Source organism: Heptranchias perlo, chromosome 25, assembly GCF_035084215.1.
Source record: "Heptranchias perlo isolate sHepPer1 chromosome 25, sHepPer1.hap1, whole genome shotgun sequence".
Classification (NCBI taxonomy): Eukaryota; Metazoa; Chordata; class Chondrichthyes; order Hexanchiformes; family Hexanchidae; genus Heptranchias; species Heptranchias perlo.
Window position 1 is genome coordinate 6,335,332 of NC_090349.1, and position 20,148 is coordinate 6,355,479.

The 20,148-nt window shown below is 52.3% G+C and overlaps 1 protein-coding gene across 2 annotated transcripts in view; it reads right to left on the bottom strand.

Annotated features, from left to right (window-relative positions):
- Nucleotides 1-20,148, bottom strand: part of slc5a1 (solute carrier family 5 member 1) — a 136,695-nt gene that overhangs the window by 70,248 nt on the left and 46,299 nt on the right. For both annotated transcript variants that reach the window (XM_068005511.1, XM_068005510.1), the window contains exons 4-5: nt 1,749-1,808; nt 1,525-1,629 (exon numbers count right to left, since the gene is read on the bottom strand). In XM_068005511.1, the coding sequence (XP_067861612.1) occupies nt 1,525-1,629; nt 1,749-1,808 (165 nt within the window). The remainder of the gene's footprint in view (nt 1-1,524; nt 1,630-1,748; nt 1,809-20,148) is intronic.

The following is a 20,148-nucleotide window of genomic DNA, read 5'->3' on the forward strand; positions in this document are numbered from 1 at the left end:
AAAAGATCCGTTTATTCCTACTCTCTGTTTTCTGTCTGTTAACCAATTCTCAATCCATGCCAGTATGTTACCCCCAATTCCATGTGCTCTAATTTTGTTCACCAACCTCCTGTGTGGGACCTTATCGAAAGCCATCTGAAAATCCAAATACACCACATCCACTGGTTCCCCCTTATCTATTCTACTAGTTACATCCTCAAAGAACTCCAATACGTTTGTCAAACATGATTTCCCTTTTGTAAATCCATGTTGGCTCTGCCAAATCCTATTATTATTTTCTAAGTGTCCTGTTATCACATCCTTTATAATAGATTCTAGCATTTTCCCTACTACTGATGTCAGGCTAATAGGTCTGTAGTTCCCTGTTTTCTCTCTCCCTCCTTTCTTAAATAGTGGGGTTACATTTGCTACCCTCCAATCTGCAGGAACTGTTCCATTATCTATAAAATTTTGGAAGATGACAACCAATGCATGCACTATCTCTATAGCCACCTCTTTCAAAACCTTGGGAATGTAGATCATCAGGTCCTTGGGATTTATTGACGTTCAGTCCCATAAATGACTTAGATAAAGGGACCAAGTGTAATGTATCCAAGTTTGCTGATGATATAAAGCTAGGTGGGAAATTAAGCTGTGAGGAGGACACAAAGAGTCTGCAAAGGGATATAGACAGGTTAAGTGAGTGGGCAAGAAGGTGGCAGATGGAGTATAAAGTGGGGAAATGTGAGGTTATTCACTTTGGTAGGAAGAATAGAAAAATGGAATATTTTTTAAATGGTGAGAAACTATTAAATAGGAAGGGATTTGGGTGTCCTTGTACACAAAGCACAGAAAATTAACATGCCGGTACAGCAAGCAATTAGGAAGGCAAATGGTATGTTGGCCTTTATTGCAAGGGGGTTGGAGTACAAGAGTAAGGAAGTCTTGCTGCAATTGCACAGGGCTTTGGTGAGACCTCACCTGGAGTACTGTGTACAGTTTGGTCTCCTTATCTAAGGAAGGATATACTTGCCTTAGAGGCGGCGCAACAAAGGTTCGCTAGATTGATTCCTGGGATGAGAGGGTTGTCCCATGAGGAGAGGTTGAGTAGAATGGGCCTATACTCTCTGGAGTTTAGAAGAATGAGAGGTGATCTCATTGAAATATAAGATTCCGAGAGGGCTTGACAGGGTAGATGCTGAGAGGCTGTTTCCGCTGGCTGGAGAATCTAGAACTAGAGGCCATAGTCTCAGGATAATGGGTCGGCCATTTAGGACTGAGACGAGGAGAAATTTCTACACTCAGAGGGTTGTGAATCTTTAAAATTCTCTAACCCAGAGGACTGTGGATGCTGAGTCGTTGAGTATTTTCAAGACTTAGGTCGATAGATTTTTGGACTCTAGGGGAATCAAGGGATATGGGGATCGGGCAGCAAAGTGGAGTTGAGGTCGAAGATCAGCCTGTTTCTGTGCTGTACATTCTATATCTATGTAGCACAAGCATCTATCCCAGTCTATACTGGGCTCAACACCGCTGGTAACTCACCGATATCTTGGTGAATATGTAGAGGCACAGCGAGAGGACTGACAGATAAATCCTGATCCGGTTGCCCCCGAATCGCTTCTTCAGGTACTCAGGCATTGTCACAACCTTGAAGAGAGGAGACAGTCGGTGTCAGGACTCAATCAGGAGGTAGTACAAATGGGCTGGGATCACCACAACCACCAGTGTACAGAATAGCAAGTGGACCAAACTGAGAAGTTACTTACCCCAGCTCTGATGTAGATCGGTACAAACAGCCATCCCAGGATAATGACAATGACCAGTGCCTGTGGGTTTGATAGGAGTGAAAGATTACTGGATTGTACCGAGAGAGCTTCAGATTATATTGGTGACACGGAATCACAGAAATCTCAGTGCAGTAGGAAGCTTTCTGTGCCTGTGCCCTAAAGCAGGAGAGTCACCAGTTTTCTAATCATTATTTCCTCGCTTTCCTTAAAAGATTTTTTTTATTCATTCATGGAATGTGGGCATCGCTGGTGAGGCCAGCATTTATTGCCCATCCCTAATTGCCCTTGAGAAGGTGGTGGTGAGCCGCCTTCTTGAACCGCTGCAGTCCGTGTGGTGAAGGATCTCCCACAGTGCTGTGAGGTAGAGAGTTTCAGGATTTTGACCCAGCGACGATGAAGGAACGGTGATATATTTCCAAGTCAGGATGGTTTGTGACTTGGAGGGGAACGTGCAGGTGGTGTTGTTCCCATGCACCTGCTGTCCTTGTCTTTCTAGGTGGTAGAGGTCGCGGGTTTGGGAGGCGCTGTCGAAGAAGCCTTGGCGAGTTGCAATAGCTTCTGCCTCAACTATTTCTAACAAAATGGTGGAAACGCAGTTTGGAAGCGTTGTGATCCCAGAGAATGTGATTTTGTTTGTGGAAATAATAAAGCACAGTCAGTCACGATGTACCTGTGATAATGGTTCTTTAACATATTCTCTGAACCCTAACGAAATATCAAAAAGTTGCTTAGCCCAGCTCTCCGGTCACAATATTTGTTGGAATGAGTTCAGTGTCAGATTTGTTTTGTTGTTTGATTTCACATTGTTTTCAGAGTGACATAAATCCTCATAGAATTTGTTTGCAGAATCTGTCATCTTGAGAACTAAATTCTTCACAATTTTTGATGTTTTTTGACCACTTCATATCCCACTGCACTCCAATTGTAAATACTTCTTTTCATACATCATATGTGAGGCCATTTAATTTATTCAGGCACCCTGGGCTTCATCACCAGCCTCTACATTCAGTTGTATGTTGTTTTGGAGTTGTTAGCTTTTTTGGGCGGGACTGTGTCATCTCTTTTGAAGCTGTGTGTCATCTTTTCCAATTTAGATTGGCCTGTGTGGTCACATGACTAGAAACAGGAGACAGCCAATACTGAGGAAGACATATGGGAAAGTACTGAAGTGTAATGAGTGTTATAACATACATCTGGCCCCAGACAAATGATCAACTCACTCCCCATTCACTCAAGTGGTGTAGAATTCCAGATCTGGGCAGCTGTTGGAGAACTCTCACAGGACAGCTGTTGCGGCATACTCATAGGGCAGATATTGGGGCACACTCATAGGGCAGATGTTGGGGCACACTCATAGGGCAGATGTTGGGGCACACTCATAGGGCAGATGTTGGGGCACACTCATAGGGCAGATGTTAGGGCACACTCATAGGGCAGAAGTTGGGGCACAATCACAGGGCAGCTGTTGGGGCACAATCACAGGGCAGCTGCTGGGGCACAATCACAGGGCAGCTGCTGGGGCACAATCACAGGGCAGCTGTTGGGGCATAATCACAGGGCAGCTGTTGGGGCACAATCACAGGGCAGCTGTTGGGGCACAATCACAGGGCAGCTGTTGGGGCACAATCACGGGGCAGTTGTTGGGACACAATCACAGGGCAGCTGTTAGGGCACATTCATAGAACAGCTGTTAGGGCACACTCATAGAACAGCTGTTAGGGCACACTCATAGGGCAGAAGTTGGGGCACAATCACAGGGCAGCTGCTGGGGCACAATCACAGGGCAGCTGTTGGGGCACAATCACAGGGCAGCTGTTGGGGCACAATCACAGGGCAGCTGTTGGGGCACAATCACAGGGCAGCTGTTGGGGCACAATCACAGGGCAGCTGTTGGGGCACAATCACAGGGCAGCTGTGGGGGCACAATCACAGGGCAGCTGTCGGGGCACAATCATAAGGCAGATGTTGGGACGCAATCACAGGGCAGCTGTGTGGGAACACTGAGAGGGCGGATGTTGGGACACAATCGCAGCGCAGCTGTTGGGGCTAAATCATAGGGCAGCGGTTGGGGCATAATGAGAGGGCAGATGTTGGGGTCAATCACAGGGCAGCTGATGGAGCACACTCATTGGGTGGCTGTTGGGGCACAATGAGTGGGCAGATGTTGGGGAATGACCACAGGGCAGCTGTTGAGGACAATTACAGGGCAGCTTTTGGAGCACACTCATAGGACAGATGTTGGGGCACTCTCACAGGGTAGCAGTTGGGACATAATCACAGGGCAGATGTTGGGACACAATTACAGGGCGGTTGTTGGGGCAGATGTTGCGGCACAATCACAGGGCAGCTGTTGGGGAACACTCATAGGACAGCAGTTGGAGCACACTCATAGGACAGCTGGTGAGGCACACTCTCAGGGCAGATGTTGTGGCACAATCCCAGGGTAGCTGTTGGAGCAAAGGTCGCAGGGCAGATCATAGAGTCATAGAGTCATAGAGTTATACAGCACGGATAGAGGCCCTTCGGCCCATCGTGTCCGCACCGGCCATCAAGCCCAGTCTAATCTAATCCCATATTCCAGCATTTGGTCCGTAGCCTTGTATGCTATGGCATTTCAAGTGCTCATCCAAATGCTTCTTGAATGTTGTGAGGGTTCCTGCCTCCACAACCCTTTTAGGCAGTGAGTTCCAGACTCCAACCACCCTCTGGGTGAAAAAGTTCTTTCTCAAATCCCCTCTAAACCTCCCGCCTTTTACCTTGAATCTATGTCCCCTTGTTATAGAACCCTCAACGAAGGGAAAAAGCTCCTTAGTATCCATCCTATCTATGCCCCTCATGTTGGGACACAATCACAGGGCAGCTGCTGGGGCACAATGAGAGGGCAGCCGGTGGGGCACAATCATAGGGCAGCTGTTGGGGAACAATTACAGGACAGATGCTGGGGCACAATGAGAGGGCAACTGGTGGGGCACAATCACAGGGCAGCTGTTGGGGCACAATCATAGGGCAGATGTTGGAGCACAATTGGAGGGCAGATGTTGGAGCACAATGAGTGGGTAGCTGTTGGGGCACAATCATAGGGCAGCTGTTAGGGTGCAATCACAGGGCAGCTGTTGGGGCACACTCATGGGACAGCTGTTGGGTCACATTCATAAGGCAGATGTTGGGGCACAATCACAGGGTAGATCTTGGAGCAAACTCATAGGGCAGATGTTGTGGCACAATCACAGAGTAGCTGTTGGAGCACAATCACAGGGCAGATGTTGGGGCGCAATCCCCGGACAACTGTTGGGACACAATCACAGGGCAGCTGCTGGGGAAAATCAGGGCAGTTGTTGGGGTGTAATCATAGGACAGATGCTGAGACACAATGAGAGGGCAGATATTGGGGGCAGAACCACAGGGCAGCTGTTGGGGCACAATCGCAGGGCAGTTGTTTTGGCACAATCACAGGGCAGCTGTTGGGACACAATCATCGGTCAGCTGTTGGGGCACAATGAGAGGACAGATGTTGGAGCACAATCGAAGGGAAGTTGTTGGAGCACACTCACAGGGCAGATGTTGGGACACAATCACAGGGCAGCTGTAAGGGCACACTCATAGGGCAGAAGTTGGGGCACAATCACAGGGCAACTGTTGGGGCACAATCATAGAGCAGCTGTTGGGGCACAAACATAGGGCAGCTGTGGGGTACAATCACTGGGTAGCTTTTGGGGAACAATCACAGGACGGATGCAGGGGCACAATGAGAGGGCAGCTTGTGGGGCACAATCATAGGGCAGCTGTTGTGGCACAATCACAGGGCAACTATTGGGGCACAATCATAGGGCAGATGTTGGAGCACAATGATAGGGCAGATGTTGGAGCACAATGAGTGGGCAGCTGTTGGGGCACAATCACAGGGCAGATGTTTTGGCACAATCACAGGGCAGCTGTTGGGGCACAATCATAGGGCAGAGGTTGGGACGCAATCATAGGTCAGCTGTTGGGGCAGAATGAGAGGGCAGATGTTGGAGCACAATCGGAGGGCAGCTGCTGGGGCACAATCACAGGGCAGCTGTTGGGGAACACTCATAGAACAGCTGTTAGGGCACACTCATAGGCAGAAGTTGGGGCACAATCACGGGGTAGCTGTTGTGGTACAATCACTGGGCAGCTGTTGGGGCACAATCACTGGGCAGCTGTGGGGGCACAATCATAGGGCAGATGTTAGGACGCAATCACAGGGCAGATGTTTGGGAACACTGAGAGGGCAGGTGTTAGGACACAATCACAGGGCAGCTGTTGAGGCACAATCATAGGGCTGCTGTTGGAGCACAGTTATAGGACAGATGTTGGGGCACACTCAACAGCTGTTGGGGCACTCTCATAGGGCGGCTGGTGGGGAACACTCACAGGACCGCTGCTGAGGCACAATGAGAGGGCAGATGGTGGGGCCTAATTATAGGGCTATTGGGGCACAATCACAGGGCAGCTGTTGGGGCACAATCATAGGGCAGATGTTGGAGCACCATAAGTGGGCAGCTGTTGGAGCACAATGAGTGGGCAGCTGTTGGGGCACAATGAGTAGGCAGCTGTTGGGGCACAATCACAGGACAACTGTTGAGTCACACTCATAAGGCAGATGTTGGGACACAATCACAGGGCAGATGTTGCGAAACAGCGTAACTGTTGGAGCACAATCACAGGGCAGATGTTGGGGCGCAATCCCCGGGCAACTGTTGTGGCATAATCACAGGGCAGCTGTTGAGGAACACTCATAGGACAGCTGTTGGAACACATTCATAAAATGTTGGGACACAATCACAGGTCAGCTGCTGGGGCAAAATCAGGGCAGTTGTTGGGGCATAATCATAGGGCAGATGCTGGGACAAAATGAGAGAGCAGTTGTTGGGGGCAGAACCACATGGCGGCTGTTGGGGCACAATCACAGGGCAGCTGTTGGGGCACAATCACAGGGCAGCTGTTGGGGCACAATCACAGGGCAGATGTTGGGACACAATCATAGGTTAGCTGTTGGGGCACAATGAGAGGGCAGATGTTGGAGCACAATCGGAGGGCAGCTGTTGGGGCACAATCACAGGGCAACTGTTGAGGAACACTCATAGGACCGCTGTTGGGGCACTCTCATAAGACAGATGTTGGGACACAATCATCGGGCAGCTGCTGGGACATAATCACAGGGCAGCTGTTGGGGCACACTCGCAGGTTAGGTGTTCACAATCATAGGGCAGATGATGGGGGCACAATCACAGGGCAGCTGTTGGGGAACAATCAGAGGACAGATGTTGGAGCACACTCATAGGACAGCAGTTGGGGCATAATCAAAGGCAGCTGTTGAGGCACAATCACAGGGCAGCTGTTGAGGCATTATCATAGGGCAGATGTTGGGACACGATGAGAGGGCAGATGATGGGGGCACAATCACAGGGCAGCTGGTGGGGCACAATCATAGGGCAGTTGTTGGAGCACAATGAGAGGGCAGATGTTGGGGCACAATGAGTGGGCAGATGTTGGAGCACAATGAGTGGGCAGCTGTTGGTGCAAATTGAGAGGGCAGATGTTGGGGCACAATCATAAGGCAGATATTGGGACACAATCACAAGGCAGATGTTGGAGCACACTCATAGGACAGCTGGTGGGACACACTCATAGGGCAGATGTTGCGGCACAATCACAGGGTAGCTGTTGGAGCACAGTCGCACAGCAGATGTTGGGACACAATCACAGGGCAGCTGTTGGGGAAAAATCACAGGACAGCTGCTGGGGCACAATCATAGGGCAGATGGTGGGGGAAAATGGGAGGGCAGATGCTGGGGGAAAACCTCAGGGCAGCTGTTGGGGCACAATCAGGGCAGCTGCTAGGGCACAATCACAAGGCAGCTGTTGGGACATAATCACAGGGTAGATGATGTGGCACAATCACAGGGCAGCTGTTGGGGCACAATCATAGGGCAGATGTTGGAGCACAATCACAGGGCAACTGTTGGGGCACAATCATAGGGCAGATGTTGGAGCACAATCACAGGGCAGCTGTTGGGGCACAATCATAGGGCAGATGTTGGAGCACAATCACAGGGCAGCTGTTGGGACACAATCATAGGGCAGCTGTTGGGGCACAATCACTGGGCAGCTGTTGGGGCACAATCATAGGGCAGAGGTTGGGACGCAATCATAGGTCAGCTGTTGGGGCAGAATGAGAGGGCAGATGTTGAAGCACAATCAGAGGGCAGCTGCTGGGGCACAATCACAGGGCAGCTGTTGGGGAACACTCATCGGGCGGCTGTTGGAGCTCACTCATCGGACAGCTGTTGGAGCTCACTCATAAGGCAGATGTTGGGACACAATCACAGGGCAGCTGTTGGGACTAAATCATAGGGCAGCGGTTGGGGCACAATGAGAGGGTAGATGTTGGGGTCAATCACAGGGCAGCTGTTGGGGCACAATCATAGGGCTGCTGTTGGAGCAGACTCATAGGACAGATGTTGGGGCACACTCAAAGGACAGCTGTTGGGGCACTCTCATAGGACAGCTGTTGGGATACAATCACAGGGTAGCTGTTGGGGAACACTCATAGGACAGCTGTTGGAGCACACTCATAGGGCAGATGTTGGGACACAATCACAAGGCAGCTGTTAGGGCACATTCATAGAACAGCTGTTAGGGCACACTCATAGGCAGAAGTTGGGGCACAATCACGGGGTAGCTGTTGTGGTACAATCACTGGGCAGCTGTTGGGGCACAATCACTGGGCAGCTGTGGGGGCACAATCATAGGGCAGATGTTGGGACGCAATCACAGGGCAGATGTTTGGGAACACTGAGAGGGCAGGTGTTAGGACCCAATCACAGGGCAGCTGTTGAGGCACAATCATAGGGCTGCTGTTGGAGCACAGTTATAGGACAGATGTTGGGGCACACTCAGAACAGCTGTTGGGGCACTCTCATAGGACAGCTGTTGGGGCACACTCATAAGGCAGATGTTGGGACACAATCACAGGGCAGATGTTGGAGCATACTTATAAGACAGCTGGTGAGGCACACTCATAGGGCGGCTGGTGGGGAACAATCACAGGACAGTTGCTGGGGCACAGTGAGAGGGCAGATGGTGGGGCCTAATTATAGGGCTATTGTGGCACAATCACAGGGCAGCTATTGGGGCACAATCACAGGGCAGCTGTTGGGGCACAATCATAGGGCAGATGTTGGAGCACCATAAGTGGGCAGCTGTTGGAGCACAATGAGTGGGCAGCTGTTGGGGCACAATGAGTAGGCAGCTGTTGGGGCACAATGAGTGGGCAGCTGTTGAGGCACAATCACAGGACAACTGTTGAGTCACACTCATAAGGCAGATGTTGGGACACAATCACAGGGCAGATGTTGCGAAACAGCGTAACTGTTGGAGCACAATCACAGGGCAGATGTTGGGGCGCAATCCCCGGGCAACTGTTGTGGCATAATCACAGGGCAGCTGTTGGGGAACACTCATAGGACAGCTGTTGGAACACATTCATAAAATGTTGGGACACAATCACAGGTCAGCTGCTGGGGCAAAATCAGGGCAGTTGTTGGGGCATAATCATAGGGCAGATGCTGGGACAAAATGAGAGGGCAGATGTTGGGGGCAGAACCACATGGCGGCTGTTGGGGCACAATCACAGGGCAGCTGTTGGGGCACAATCACAGGGCAGCTGTTGGGGCACAATCACAGGGCAGCTGTTGGGGCACAATCACAGGGCAGATGTTGGGACACAATCATGGGTTAGCTGTTGGGGCACAATGAGAGGGCAGATGTTGGAGCACAATCGGAGGGCAGCTGTTGGGGCACAATCATAGGGCAGATGTTGGAGCACAATAAGAGGGCAGGTGTTGGAGCACAATGAGTGGGCAGCTGTTGGAGCACAATCGCAGGGCAGATGTTTTGGCACAATCACAGGGCAGCTGTTGGGGCACAATCATAGGGCAGAGGTTGGGACGCAATCATAGGTCAGCTGTTGGGGCAGAATGAGAGGGCATATGTTGAAGCACAATCACAGGGCAGCTGTTGGGGAACACTCATCGGGCGGCTGTTGAAGCTCACTCATCGGACAGCTGTTGGAGCTCACTCATAAGGCAGATGTTGGGACACAATCACAGGGCAGCTGTTGGGACTAAATCATAGGGCAGCGGTTGGGGCACAATGAGAGGGTAGATGTTGGGGTCAATCACAGGGCAGCTGTTGGGGCACAATCATAGGGCTGCTGTTGGAGCAGACTCATAGGACAGATGTTGGGGCACACTCAAAGGACAGCTGTTGGGGCACTCTCATAGGACAGCTGTTGGGGCACTCTCATAGGACAGCTGTTGGGATACAATCACAGGGTAGCTGTTGGGGAACACTCATAGGACAGCTGTTGGAGCACACTCATAGGGCAGATGTTGGGACACAATCACAAGGCAGCTGTTAGGGCACACTCATAGAACAGCTGTTAGGGCACACTCATAGGCAGAAGTTGGGGCACAATCACGGGGTAGCTGTTGTGGTACAATCACTGGGCAGCTGTTGGGGCACAATCACTGGGCAGCTGTGGGGGCACAATCATAGGGCAGATGTTGGGACGCAATCACAGGGCAGATGTTTGGGAACACTGAGAGAGCAGGTGTTAGGACACAATCACAGGGCAGCTGTTGAGGCACAATCATAGGGCTGCTGTTGGAGCACAGTTATAGGACAGATGTTGGGGCACACTCAGAACAGCTGTTGGGGCACTCTCATAGGACAGCTGTTGGGGCACACTCATAAGGCAGATGTTGGGACACAATCACAGGGCAGATGTTGGAGCATACTTATAAGACAGCTGGTGAGGCACACTCATAGGGCGGCTGGTGGGGAACACTCACAGGACAGTTGCTGGGGCACAATGAGAGGGCAGATGGTGGGGCCTAATTATAGGGCTATTGTGGCACAATCACAGGGCAGCTGGTGGGGCCTAATTATAGGGCTATTGTGGCATAATCACAGGGCAGCTGTTGGGGCACAATCATAGGGCAGATGTTGGAGCACCATAAGTGGGCAGCTGTTGGAGCACAATGAGTGGGCAGCTGTTGGGGCACAATGAGTAGGCAGCTGTTGGGGCACAATGAGTGGGCAGCTGTTGAGGCACAATCACAGGACAACTGTTGAGTCACACTCATAAGGCAGATGTTGGGACACAATCACAGGGCAGATGTTGCGAAACAGCGTAACTGTTGGAGCACAATCACAGGGCAGATGTTGGGGCGCAATCCCCGGGCAACTGTTGTGGCATAATCACAGGGCAGCTGTTGAGGAACACTCATAGGACAGCTGTTGAACACATTCATAAAATGTTGGGACACAATCACAGGTCAGCTGCTGGGGCAAAATCAGGGCAGTTGTTGGGGCATAATCATAGGGCAGATGCTGGGACAAAATGAGAGAGCAGTTGTTGGGGGCAGAACCACATGGCGGCTTGGGGCACAATCACAGGGCAGCTGTTGGGGCACAATCACAGGGCAGCTGTTGGGGCACAATCACAGGGCAGATGTTGGGACACAATCATAGGTTAGCTGTTGGGGCACAATGAGAGGGCAGATGTTGGAGCACAATCGGAGGGCAGCTGTTGGGGCACAATCACAGGGCAACTGTTGAGGAACACTCATAGGACCGCTGTTGGGGCACTCTCATAAGACAGATGTTGGGACACAATCATCGGGCAGCTGCTGGGACATAATCACAGGGCAGCTGTTGGGGCACACTCGCAGGTTAGGTGTTCACAATCATAGGGCAGATGATGGGGGCACAATCACAGGGCAGCTGTTGGGGAACAATCAGAGGACAGATGTTGGAGCACACTCATAGGACAGCAGTTGGGGCATAATCAAAGGCAGCTGTTGAGGCACAATCACAGGGCAGCTGTTGAGGCATTATCATAGGGCAGATGTTGGGACACGATGAGAGGGCAGATGATGGGGGCACAATCACAGGGCAGCTGGTGGGGCACAATCATAGGGCAGTTGTTGGAGCACAATGAGAGGGCAGATGTTGGGGCACAATGAGTGGGCAGATGTTGGAGCACAATGAGTGGGCAGCTGTTGGTGCAAATTGAGAGGGCAGATGTTGGGGCACAATCATAAGGCAGATATTGGGACACAATCACAAGGCAGATGTTGGAGCACACTCATAGGACAGCTGGTGGGACACACTCATAGGGCAGATGTTGCGGCACAATCACAGGGTAGCTGTTGGAGCACAGTCGCACAGCAGATGTTGGGACACAATCACAGGGCAGCTGTTGGGGAAAAATCACAGGACAGCTGCTGGGGCACAATCATAGGGCAGATGGTGGGGGAAAATGGGAGGGCAGATGCTGGGGGAAAACCTCAGGGCAGCTGTTGGGGCACAATCAGGGCAGCTGCTAGGGCACAATCACAAGGCAGCTGTTGGGACATAATCACAGGGTAGATGATGTGGCACAATCACAGGGCAGCTGTTGGGGCACAATCATAGGGCAGATGTTGGAGCACAATCACAGGGCAACTGTTGGGGCACAATCATAGGGCAGATGTTGGAGCACAATCACAGGGCAGCTGTTGGGGCACAATCATAGGGCAGATGTTGGAGCACAATCACAGGGCAGCTGTTGGGACACAATCATAGGGCAGCTGTTGGGGCACAATCACTGGGCAGCTGTTGGGGCACAATCATAGGGCAGAGGTTGGGACGCAATCATAGGTCAGCTGTTGGGGCAGAATGAGAGGGCAGATGTTGAAGCACAATCAGAGGGCAGCTGCTGGGGCACAATCACAGGGCAGCTGTTGGGGAACACTCATCGGGCGGCTGTTGGAGCTCACTCATCGGACAGCTGTTGGAGCTCACTCATAAGGCAGATGTTGGGACACAATCACAGGGCAGCTGTTGGGACTAAATCATAGGGCAGCGGTTGGGGCACAATGAGAGGGTAGATGTTGGGGTCAATCACAGGGCAGCTGTTGGGGCACAATCATAGGGCTGCTGTTGGAGCAGACTCATAGGACAGATGTTGGGGCACACTCAAAGGACAGCTGTTGGGGCACTCTCATAGGACAGCTGTTGGGATACAATCACAGGGTAGCTGTTGGGGAACACTCATAGGACAGCTGTTGGAGCACACTCATAGGGCAGATGTTGGGACACAATCACAAGGCAGCTGTTAGGGCACATTCATAGAACAGCTGTTAGGGCACACTCATAGGCAGAAGTTGGGGCACAATCACGGGGTAGCTGTTGTGGTACAATCACTGGGCAGCTGTTGGGGCACAATCACTGGGCAGCTGTGGGGGCACAATCATAGGGCAGATGTTGGGACGCAATCACAGGGCAGATGTTTGGGAACACTGAGAGGGCAGGTGTTAGGACCCAATCACAGGGCAGCTGTTGAGGCACAATCATAGGGCTGCTGTTGGAGCACAGTTATAGGACAGATGTTGGGGCACACTCAGAACAGCTGTTGGGGCACTCTCATAGGACAGCTGTTGGGGCACACTCATAAGGCAGATGTTGGGACACAATCACAGGGCAGATGTTGGAGCATACTTATAAGACAGCTGGTGAGGCACACTCATAGGGCGGCTGGTGGGGAACAATCACAGGACAGTTGCTGGGGCACAGTGAGAGGGCAGATGGTGGGGCCTAATTATAGGGCTATTGTGGCACAATCACAGGGCAGCTATTGGGGCACAATCACAGGGCAGCTGTTGGGGCACAATCATAGGGCAGATGTTGGAGCACCATAAGTGGGCAGCTGTTGGAGCACAATGAGTGGGCAGCTGTTGGGGCACAATGAGTAGGCAGCTGTTGGGGCACAATGAGTGGGCAGCTGTTGAGGCACAATCACAGGACAACTGTTGAGTCACACTCATAAGGCAGATGTTGGGACACAATCACAGGGCAGATGTTGCGAAACAGCGTAACTGTTGGAGCACAATCACAGGGCAGATGTTGGGGCGCAATCCCCGGGCAACTGTTGTGGCATAATCACAGGGCAGCTGTTGGGGAACACTCATAGGACAGCTGTTGGAACACATTCATAAAATGTTGGGACACAATCACAGGTCAGCTGCTGGGGCAAAATCAGGGCAGTTGTTGGGGCATAATCATAGGGCAGATGCTGGGACAAAATGAGAGGGCAGATGTTGGGGGCAGAACCACATGGCGGCTGTTGGGGCACAATCACAGGGCAGCTGTTGGGGCACAATCACAGGGCAGCTGTTGGGGCACAATCACAGGGCAGCTGTTGGGGCACAATCACAGGGCAGATGTTGGGACACAATCATGGGTTAGCTGTTGGGGCACAATGAGAGGGCAGATGTTGGAGCACAATCGGAGGGCAGCTGTTGGGGCACAATCATAGGGCAGATGTTGGAGCACAATAAGAGGGCAGGTGTTGGAGCACAATGAGTGGGCAGCTGTTGGAGCACAATCGCAGGGCAGATGTTTTGGCACAATCACAGGGCAGCTGTTGGGGCACAATCATAGGGCAGAGGTTGGGACGCAATCATAGGTCAGCTGTTGGGGCAGAATGAGAGGGCATATGTTGAAGCACAATCACAGGGCAGCTGTTGGGGAACACTCATCGGGCGGCTGTTGAAGCTCACTCATCGGACAGCTGTTGGAGCTCACTCATAAGGCAGATGTTGGGACACAATCACAGGGCAGCTGTTGGGACTAAATCATAGGGCAGCGGTTGGGGCACAATGAGAGGGTAGATGTTGGGGTCAATCACAGGGCAGCTGTTGGGGCACAATCATAGGGCTGCTGTTGGAGCAGACTCATAGGACAGATGTTGGGGCACACTCAAAGGACAGCTGTTGGGGCACTCTCATAGGACAGCTGTTGGGGCACTCTCATAGGACAGCTGTTGGGATACAATCACAGGGTAGCTGTTGGGGAACACTCATAGGACAGCTGTTGGAGCACACTCATAGGGCAGATGTTGGGACACAATCACAAGGCAGCTGTTAGGGCACACTCATAGAACAGCTGTTAGGGCACACTCATAGGCAGAAGTTGGGGCACAATCACGGGGTAGCTGTTGTGGTACAATCACTGGGCAGCTGTTGGGGCACAATCACTGGGCAGCTGTGGGGGCACAATCATAGGGCAGATGTTGGGACGCAATCACAGGGCAGATGTTTGGGAACACTGAGAGAGCAGGTGTTAGGACACAATCACAGGGCAGCTGTTGAGGCACAATCATAGGGCTGCTGTTGGAGCACAGTTATAGGACAGATGTTGGGGCACACTCAGAACAGCTGTTGGGGCACTCTCATAGGACAGCTGTTGGGGCACACTCATAAGGCAGATGTTGGGACACAATCACAGGGCAGATGTTGGAGCATACTTATAAGACAGCTGGTGAGGCACACTCATAGGGCGGCTGGTGGGGAACACTCACAGGACAGTTGCTGGGGCACAATGAGAGGGCAGATGGTGGGGCCTAATTATAGGGCTATTGTGGCACAATCACAGGGCAGCTGGTGGGGCCTAATTATAGGGCTATTGTGGCATAATCACAGGGCAGCTGTTGGGGCACAATCATAGGGCAGATGTTGGAGCACCATAAGTGGGCAGCTGTTGGAGCACAATGAGTGGGCAGCTGTTGGGGCACAATGAGTAGGCAGCTGTTGGGGCACAATGAGTGGGCAGCTGTTGAGGCACAATCACAGGACAACTGTTGAGTCACACTCATAAGGCAGATGTTGGGACACAATCACAGGGCAGATGTTGCGAAACAGCGTAACTGTTGGAGCACAATCACAGGGCAGATGTTGGGGCGCAATCCCCGGGCAACTGTTGTGGCATAATCACAGGGCAGCTGTTGAGGAACACTCATAGGACAGCTGTTGAACACATTCATAAAATGTTGGGACACAATCACAGGTCAGCTGCTGGGGCAAAATCAGGGCAGTTGTTGGGGCATAATCATAGGGCAGATGCTGGGACAAAATGAGAGAGCAGTTGTTGGGGGCAGAACCACATGGCGGCTTGGGGCACAATCACAGGGCAGCTGTTGGGGCACAATCACAGGGCAGCTGTTGGGGCACAATCACAGGGCAGATGTTGGGACACAATCATAGGTTAGCTGTTGGGGCACAATGAGAGGGCAGATGTTGGAGCACAATCGGAGGGCAGCTGTTGGGGCACAATCACAGGGCAACTGTTGAGGAACACTCATAGGACCGCTGTTGGGGCACTCTCATAAGACAGATGTTGGGACACAATCATCGGGCAGCTGCTGGGACATAATCACAGGGCAGCTGTTGGGGCACACTCGCAGGTTAGGTGTTCACAATCATAGGGCAGATGATGGGGGCACAATCACAGGGCAGCTGTTGGGGAACAATCAGAGGACAGATGTTGGAGCACACTCATAGGACAGCAGTTGGGGCATAATCAAAGGCAGCTGTTGAGGCACAATCACAGGGCAGCTGTTGAGGCATTATCATAGGGCAGATGTTGGGACACGATGAGAGGGCAGATGATGGGGGCACAATCACAGGGCAGCTGGTGGGGCACAATCATAGGGCAGTTGTTGGAGCACAATGAGAGGGCAGATGTTGGGGCACAATGAGTGGGCAGATGTTGGAGCACAATGAGTGGGCAGCTGTTGGTGCAAATTGAGAGGGCAGATGTTGGGGCACAATCACAGGGCAGCTGTTGGGGCACAATCACAGGGCAGCTATTGGGACACAATCATAGGACAGCTGTTCGGGCACACTCATAAGGCAGATATTGGGACACAATCACAAGGCAGATGTTGAAGCACACTCATAGGACAGCTGGTGGGACACACTCATAGGGCAGATGTTGCGGCACAATCACAGAGTAGCTGTTGGAGCACAGTCGCACAGCAGATGTTGGGACACAATCACAGGGCAGCTGTTGGGGAACAATCACAGGACAGCTGCTGGGGCACAATCATAGGGCAGATGGTGGGGGAAAATGGGAGGGCAGATGCTGGGGGAAAACCTCAGGGCAGCTGTTGGGGCACAATCAGGGCAGCTGCTAGGGCACAATCACAAGGCAGCTGTTGGGACATAATCACAGGGTAGATGATGTGGCACAATCACAGGGCAGCTGTTGGGGCACAATCATAGGGCAGATGTTGGAGCACAATCACAGTGCAACTGTTGGGGCACAATCATAGGGCAGATGTTGGAGCACAATCACAGGGCAGCTGTTGGGGCACAATCATAGGGCAGATGTTGGAGCACAATCACAGGGCAGCTGTTGGGACACAATCATAGGGCAGCTGTTGGGGCACAATCACTGGGCAGCTGTTGGGGCACAATCATAGGGCAGAGGTTGGGACGCAATCATAGGTCAGCTGTTGGGGCAGAATGAGAGGGCAGATGTTGAAGCACAATCAGAGGGCAGCTGCTGGGGCACAATCACAGGGCAGCTGTTGGGGAACACTCATCGGGCGGCTGTTGGAGCTCACTCATCGGACAGCTGTTGGAGCTCACTCATAAGGCAGATGTTGGGACACAATCACAGGGCAGCTGTTGGGACTAAATCATAGGGCAGCGGTTGGGGCACAATCATAGGGCTGCTGTTGGAGCAGACTCATAGGACAGATGTTGGGGCACACTCAAAGGACAGCTGTTGGGGCACTCTCATAGGACAGCTGTTGGGATACAATCACAGGGTAGCTGTTGGGGAACACTCATAGGACAGCTGTTGGAGCACACTCATAGGGCAGATGTTGGGACACAATCACAAGGCAGCTGTTAGGGCACATTCATAGAACAGCTGTTAGGGCACACTCATAGGCAGAAGTTGGGGCACAATCACGGGGTAGCTGTTGTGCTACAATCACTGGGCAGCTGTTGGGGCACAATCACTGGGCAGCTGTGGGGGCACAATCATGGGGCAGATGTTGGGATGCAATCACAGGGCAGATGTTTGGGAACACTGAGAGGGCAGGTGTTAGGACACAATCACAGGGCAGCTGTTGAGGCACAATCATAGGGCTGCTGTTGGAGCACAGTTATAGGACAGATGTTGGGGCACACTCAGAACAGCTGTTGGGGCACTCTCATAGGACAGCTGTTGGGGCACACTCATAAGGCAGATGTTGGGACACAATCACAGGGCAGATGTTGGAGCATACTTATAAGACAGCTGGTGAGGCACACTCATAGGGCGGCTGGTGGGGAACAATCACAGGACAGTTGCTGGGGCACAATGAGAGGGCAGATGGTGGGGCCTAATTATAGGGCTATTGTGGCATAATCACAGGGCAGCTATTGGGGCACAATCACAGGGCAGCTGTTGGGGCACAATCATAGGGCAGATGTTGGAGCACCATAAGTGGGCAGCTGTTGGAGCACAATGAGTGGGCAGCTGTTGGGGCACAATGAGTGGGCAGCTGTTGAGGCACAATCACAAGACAACTGTTGAGTCACACTCATAAGGCAGATGTTGGGACACAATCACAGGGCAGATGTTGCGAAACAGTGTAACTGTTGGAGCACAATCACAGGGCAGATGTTGGGGCGCAATCCCCGGGCAACTGTTGTGGCATAATCACAGGGCAGCTGTTGGGGAACACTCATAGGACAGCTGTTGGAACACATTCATAAAATGTTGGGACACAATCACAGGTCAGCTGCTGGGGCAAAATCAGGGCAGTTGTTGGGGCATAATCATAGGGCAGATGCTGGGACAAAATGAGAGGGCAGATGTTGGGGGCAAAACCACATGGCGGCTGTTGGGGCACAATCACAGGGCGGCTGTTGGGGCACAATCACAGGGCAGCTGTTGGGGCACAATCACAGGGCAGCTGTTGGGGCACAATCACAGGGCAGCTGTTGGGGCACAATCACAGGGCAGATGTTGGGACACAATCATAGGTTAGCTGTTGGGGCACAATGAGAGGGCAGATGTTGGAGCACAATCGGAGGGCAGCTGTTGGGGCACAATCACAGGGCAACTGTTGAGGAACACTCATAGGACCGCTGTTGGGGCACTCTCATAAGACAGATGTTGGGACACAATCATCGGGCAGCTGCTGGGACATAATCACAGGGCAGCTGTTGGGGCACACTCGCAGGTTAGGTGTTCACAATCATAGGGCAGATGATGGGGGCACAATCACAGGGCAGCTGTTGGGGAACAATCAGAGGACAGATGTTGGAGCACACTCATAGGACAGCAGTTGGGGCATAATCAAAGGCAGCTGTTGAGGCACAATCACAGGGCAGCTGTTGAGGCATTATCATAGGGCAGATGTTGGGACACGATGAGAGGGCAGATGATGGGGGCACAATCACAGGGCAGCTGGTGGGGCACAATCATAGGGCAGTTGTTGGAGCACAATGAGAGGGCAGATGTTGGGGCACAATGAGTGGGCAGATGTTGGGGCACAATGAGTGGGCAGCTGTTGGTGCAAATTGAGAGGGCAGATGTTGGGGCACAATCACAGGGCAGCTGTTGGGGCACAATCACAGGGCAGCTATTGGGACACAATCATAGGACAGCTGTTCGGGCACACTCATAAGGCAGATATTGGGACACAATCACAAGGCAGATGTTGGAGCACACTCATAGGACAGCTGGTGGGACACACTCATAGGGCAGATGTTGCGGCACAATCACAGAGTAGCTGTTGGAGCACAGTCGCACAGCAGATGTTGGGACACAATCACAGGGCAGCTGTTGGGGAACAATCACAGGACAGCTGCTGGGGCACAATCATAGGGCAGATGGTGGGGGAAAATGGGAGGGCAGATGCTGGGGGAAAACCTCAGGACAGCTGTTGGGGCACAATCAGGGCAGCTGCTAGGGCACAATCACAAGGCAGCTGTTGGGACATAATCACAGGGTAGATGATGTGGCACAATCACAGGGCAGCTGTTGGGGCACAATCATAGGGCAGATGTTGGAGCACAATCACAGGGCAACTGTTGGGGCACAATCATAGGGCAGATGTTGGAGCACAATCACAGGGCAGCTGTTGGGGCACAATCATAGGGCAGATGTTGGAGCACAATCACAGGGCGGCTGTTGGGACACAATCATAGGGCAGCTGTTGGGGCACAATCACTGGGCAGCTGTTGGGGCACAATCACAGGGCAGCTCTGGCGGCAGAATCATAGGGCAGATGTTTTGGCACAATCACAGGGCAGCTGTTGGGGCACAATCATAGGGCAGAGGTTGGGACGCAATCATAGGTCAGCTGTTGGGGCAGAATGAGAGGGCAGATGTTGGAGCACAATCGGAGGGCAGCTGTTGGGGCACAATCACAGGGCAGCTGTTGGGGAACACTCGTCGGACGGCTGTTGGAGCTCACTCATAGGACAGCTGTTGGAGCTCACTCATAGGACAGAGGTTGTGACAC